The 5,659-nt window shown below is 40.5% G+C and overlaps 1 protein-coding gene across 1 annotated transcript in view; it reads right to left on the reverse strand.

The window, feature by feature from the left end:
- Positions 1 to 993: 993 nt before the first annotated feature.
- The window catches only part of LOC146509053 (uncharacterized), a 7,020-nt gene continuing 2,354 nt past the window's right edge, over positions 994 to 5,659 (reverse strand). The window contains exons 1-4 of the mRNA XM_085178318.1: positions 2,974 to 5,659; positions 2,657 to 2,749; positions 1,663 to 2,539; positions 994 to 1,583 (exon numbers count right to left, since the gene is read on the reverse strand). The exon at positions 2,974 to 5,659 is cut by the window's right edge and continues 2,354 nt beyond it. Of these exons, the coding sequence (XP_085034444.1) occupies positions 2,018 to 2,539; positions 2,657 to 2,749; positions 2,974 to 3,018 (660 nt within the window). The 5' untranslated portion in view covers positions 3,019 to 5,659 and the 3' untranslated portion in view covers positions 994 to 1,583; positions 1,663 to 2,017. The remainder of the gene's footprint in view (positions 1,584 to 1,662; positions 2,540 to 2,656; positions 2,750 to 2,973) is intronic.

Here is a 5,659-nt window from a genome sequence, read left to right on the forward strand (position 1 = left end):
ATGTTGGGTTTACCTAATTCAATAGTGGACCTTGGTTGCACACACTTGTTTTGCTTTGGCAGAAACTTAATCAAAACAACTTATTCTGTTTTAAAACTGAAATCGAACCAGTTTAGTTCCTATTCCCGAGTCAGACAATATGAATCTTTTAAATCCTTGTAAACTGAGCACACCTAAGGGTTGGATCACATAAGGTCTCGGGCCACCAGCAGTTGAAGACACTGCACCAAACTCCAGGGTCACAGTAATTGTATGTTGTAATAAGGCAAGGCCGCCTGATTGAGTGAAGCCATTTGAGGGCTTGAGAGTCTCTAAAGACGTTCTCATTTGTCGTAAATGTGTCGTAAAGAGACGCTTCCCTCGTGTTTTCCTACAAAAAATGGCACAGAAATCTGTCTCATTGAGCTCAGTCATTGGACAGTCATATCTAATATAGTGTGTTAGTACAAAGATTTTTTTGGCGAATGAGCAAATACACTTCATGTGTAGACAGTCTACGACTATGTTGGTTTGTTTTTGGTTATCTCACTGAAAAAAGACTAAAAGAACAAGTTCAGTCAGACAAATTTCTCACCAGAAAACTGTGGCAAATAAAGGATAAGCTTCCTCTGTGCCTGAAACTCAAAGGGTTACATGAGGTGTTAAGACGCGTTTTGCTTCCTGGGACATGACACCAGACACGCGTAGAAAACAAATGGCCTCTAAGCAGCTGAGGGTGGTGCTGGTGATGGGGTAGACGCTAATCACTAGATAAACAAACGCGGACGAGAGCCATAAACAGTGTCATATGTTCGTCTCCATCCTGTCATATACACTGATAAGCTATCGTGACCGATTGTTCAAATAAGGAATAAAGACAAAGATGCGATGCTCCTCTAGTTGGGAAAAGAATGTGAACTAATCCAGTGGTATTAGCTCAAAGAGGTCCAGTCTAACGTCAGTGTAATTATTGTAGAGAAAAATGTAAACTTACTAAACAACAACAAAAGAATGGAAATGATGAATATGAGGGGGAAAATATGCTGGAATAAGTTTAATTTTGTTAAGTCTCGGTTTTCTTAAGTCTTCCTAGTTATATAAACATTTTATCTGATATCTGTACCTGAGCTGAGGTGACGCAAAAATGTCCCCGTTGTGGGATCAATAAAGTCTTATCTTATCTTATTTTTCAGTGAATACAGAAGGTGGGTGAGGTCTTTGAAGTGAGAGATGCTGCAGAGCTTCATGCCCAGACTTCACACCTGGAGGATGTAACTCTGCAGGAGGTCGAGCTTCACACCTCTGATCCGGACTAAAGGGAGCTGTCAGAGCAACCGCAGACTAGAGTCCTCCGGTTTTCTTTTAATCTTAAAATAATCACAGCACGTGTTGTTATAGTTTTTTTTAGTCTTTTTATTTTAAAGAGTACAGCTCACCATAGGGAGACATCCAGAATAAATTATTGTGCAAAAAAGACAAGATTTAACGTCAGATTGAATACAAGTGATGTTGTACACAGAGACACAGATGTCGCTCTTGCCAGCAGAGAGGTGAATATGAGGAGCTGCGTGGGTCTCCCAGCCTCAAACCCTGGGCTTCCACACCTGGAAATGTGATGGATGAACACTCAGTCACAGCAGTTCATAAAAGAGAATAGAAGCTCTTGAGTTTCGTGAAACTCACCTCTTCACTCGCTCTTCAGCGCAGCAATCCCACTCGGACTGCTGGGCTGATCCAGCTCACCTGTGTCCCGCGGTAGAGTCCCTGTGTAAGCAGATTAAACGGATGCCCCACTGACAGAGCTCATTGAAAAGTATTTAAAACAGTGAGTTAACCCTATCACACATACAGCGCAGGTAGAAAACATACATTTAGATACATTATTTACAGGATCTGAGGTTATGCGTCTTTATAAGACTACAACACCTATCCTTATCAGTTACAACAAATAGATACCAACAATCATTATTAAATATTTTTGAGTGTTTATGTTAAATAGTTTATAGTCATTGGTAGCTCTGAAGCCACTGCCTGGTGATCAGGGCCAAGGTCTCCACAAATTGTGGCTGGACGGGGAGCTCTGGGCTGAGCTCTGTTTGGTCGCTCCTCTCTCCGCTCTGATCTCGGACTCTCTTTGTTTCTGAGGCTGTTTGGGGACTCTGGGGAACCTTTGTTGGAGTGGGAGTGGGTAAGGTCGGATCAAACGTTTCTCCCCTGAGGCACGTGCCGGGAATCTGAGCTTGGACTTCTGCCTCAGCACCCGCAGAATAAACTTTGCGTGCGGCAAAAAGTTTCTGTTTTGCAGACCTTCGGGCTGTGAGTGTGAACGGGCCAAACGAGCGGCAAAAGCTGCATCCAGCGCCGATCCGAGCTCCGACCCTTTCCTCTCGGGGCCCAGAAACCCCGCAGCTGTCTGCAGGCAAGTGGAGAAACCGTCCTGGAAGGAGCGTTTCTGGTCCCCACGTCCACCTGTAGTCTCGTCTCCTTTGGCAGTGTTCTGGAGGAAGAGGACTGTGTGCTCCAGTATCTCAGCTTTTTCCACTCGGTGCTGAGTGGACCCCTGCATGAGAGCAGCAAGTTAACTGATCTTTACGTTACATAAAAAAGAAAACATTAATAAACAAACAGTACTGAAATTCATGAACCATATTCAAAGAGAACTCAAAACTTCTCTTACTTCTTGTGGCTCCTGCAGCAACATGGTCCTCAGACACTCCAAACTGCGGTTCATTCTGTCCCTTCGACGTTTCTCCACCTGAGATTTTATTAACTATCGCAAAAGGAAAAGAAAAGTCTAAAAGTGTTTTTTGTTTTAATTTCTGTGTTACAAGTGATACAAAGTTGATCAGACCCGAGAAACAAACTAAATCGCAGCTGCGTCTAAATTCCAATTTGATTGAAACAAACGACTAAACCTCATTAGAATCTTTGTCGAAGTGGCTGCATTTGCCCATGTGAATTAAAACAAATCAAAGTAGTTTTTCTCTTTTTTACCTTTTTATTGTTTGTTGCTTCCTCAGCTTCCTGTAGCAGCTTCATGGTTGCAGATGCTCTAACACCTTCTTTCTCGGGCTGACACCGATCAGGTAATGAGGCTCTTCTTCCCTTCGACTTCCTTTTACTGACTCCCTGTAGCTAAAAGACTCCTCCTCCTCCAAACCCCTCCTCCTGGTATCTCAACCTCGTCGTTCCTTAAAACCCAACCAAGATTTAATTAATTTAAATCTCCCATCACAGTCTCATATTCACCAAACATGGAGATCTTCCCCATTGCGCAGATATGTGCGCATATTTTACGCATATGCATAAAAACTCACATGTAAAAATAACCGATAAAAATAATTTAAATAATAAGAACGACATTTGTAACTCATTTTTGTACACACTATAGGTGACAAACATTGAATGAAATGCTTCACAACAGCTCCTTTACCCCGAGTGACAAAACCAGATTTTGAGTGTTGGAAACTGTATTTCCTATAACGCTAACACGGGAGTTTCTGGGCATGTGTCTGCGCTTTAATCCCATTATATTTCAGTAAGATTTGGGGTCATATATTCTATGAAGTCTCGTGTATTGTCAACACAGAATCTGATTTATTTAAAGAAACTTGACTTTTCATTGCAGTTGTTGTGCCAAAAAGTGATTGTCTGCCAAAAACTGATTTCCGGTATTTGCCAAAAAGCGATTGCTCATATTTAAAGTGCTATAAGTAAGTTGTTGGGCTATAATATGTTAAACATATGTAAAATGCATCCCTTATGGATGACATAAAGTCATCTTGAGCCACAAACAACATTCTTGTAACAAGATAGAAGACGCAATCAGTTTTTGGCAGTGACTTTTATATAACCTTTATTTATGCAGTAAAAAAAATCTCATTAACATTAAAAAATGTATATTGTAAGAGTAAGTTGCCCAATAGGACAGCAGAAATGGCAGCAAATATTACAATAGTTCAGTAAAAATATTTTCAGTGGGGATAAAGGAGCGGATTGGTTACGCTATTGGTAAGTACAAGTTGTAAAGATACTTAAAAAACAGATTTTTAATTCTTTATGTAACCCCTTTGTAAACCCTGTTCACTGAAGTCTATTTACGAACATACGTAAAGATATTACACATAAAAAAAATACACAGAAACACTGGAAATCAGTTTTTGGCAGACAATCACTTTTTGGCACAACACCGTCTCTGTACCCGTTGAGCTGGTTACGCAACGAAATTCTAAACAAGGTAAAAAGGTAAGGTAAAATTTTATTTGTATAGCACCTTTCAAGACAAAAATCACAAAATGCTTCACAGAAAAGCTAAAACATAAAAACAGAAATTAGAACAATAGTCCTGTTAATCCTGAGATTGTCTAAACTGGACTAAATGTTTCTTATTCCGGTCAAATATCGCATCAATTTCAAAATACTCTTGTACACATTTAAGGCTATTCATCATCTCTCTCCTCCATATCTCTCTGACCTGGTTAACATCACCGCCCCATCTCGTTGTCTCAGATCTTCTTCTTCCCTTTCACTCTCCGTCCCTTCCCCCCGTCTTGCAACCATGGGGAGCCGGGCTTTCAGCTGCTCTGCTCCACGACTCTGGAATTCCCGACCTCCTGATTTAAGAAACATTTCTTCCTTCTCTCTCTTTAAGTCCAAACTCAAAACCCACTTGTACAAAATAGCTTATCCCACATAACCTTTCCACTCTCCTATTTTATTTGTTTATGTCTTATGCTTTTATGATTCTGTAAACTTCTTGCTTTTATGTTGCTTTTATTCTACTGTGTACAGCGACCTTAAGTGTTTTTAAAGGCGCTTTCAAATCAAATGTATTATTATTATTTTATGATTAAAACAGTTCACGGGAAGGCATTGACGTGTGTAAAACGAATAATATGATATTCGCTATTCGCAGTATATTGGGGGGTTGATTGTTGTTAAACTGCATTTTATCCCACGTTTACTTAAACGCTCGTGCGCCATCGTTGCTTCCCATTAAAAGTTGGGGGAAATATTAAATTGTTTTGGTGGAGATTTCGTAAAACCACTTGCATGTGCTTTTATAATTCTGATATATATTATCTTATTCAAACTTGTTCCTTAGAGCGAATACCGACACCTCCTTATTCACACTTTTGCATTTGTTAGTCACCCCGCAGGGGGAGCGTGCAAGAAGCCTAAAGTTTTGCATTGACACCTCCGTGTCACAATGGACCACGCGTGCCATTTGGGCCGCTGTCTCGTGCTGACGCGCCGTTTAACCCCACAGTTGTTCGACCTTTACTTGTGCAAATCCTTTGATCTTGGAAAGTGACCGTGGGAAAGCAGGGAACACACCCCACGTGACACCCTTTTAATTTAACGTGTGAGGCAGTGATTCCCAGGCTGGAGAACATGGAGCCCCAGAGGTCCCACATATGGATTCATTATCATTCTTTAATTACATTAGACCACAATGTAGGTGCGAAATGTTAATTATGATTCCGGATTGAACTCCACACCCCACGTGATGGCACACAGTCTCAGATTCGTTTTTTGATTACTTAGACAGTTCAAAGGAAGAATTTTTTTTTTTATTTTACTGTAAAAAATATAATTTAATGTTTCCTGTTTCATTTTTAAGCAAAGTATAAAAACACTCAAAATTGAAGCTGGGTTTGCTCAGCACATTTGGATACAA

Source organism: Neolamprologus multifasciatus, chromosome 11 (assembly GCF_963576455.1).
Source record: "Neolamprologus multifasciatus chromosome 11, fNeoMul1.2, whole genome shotgun sequence".
Classification (NCBI taxonomy): domain Eukaryota; kingdom Metazoa; phylum Chordata; class Actinopteri; order Cichliformes; family Cichlidae; genus Neolamprologus; species Neolamprologus multifasciatus.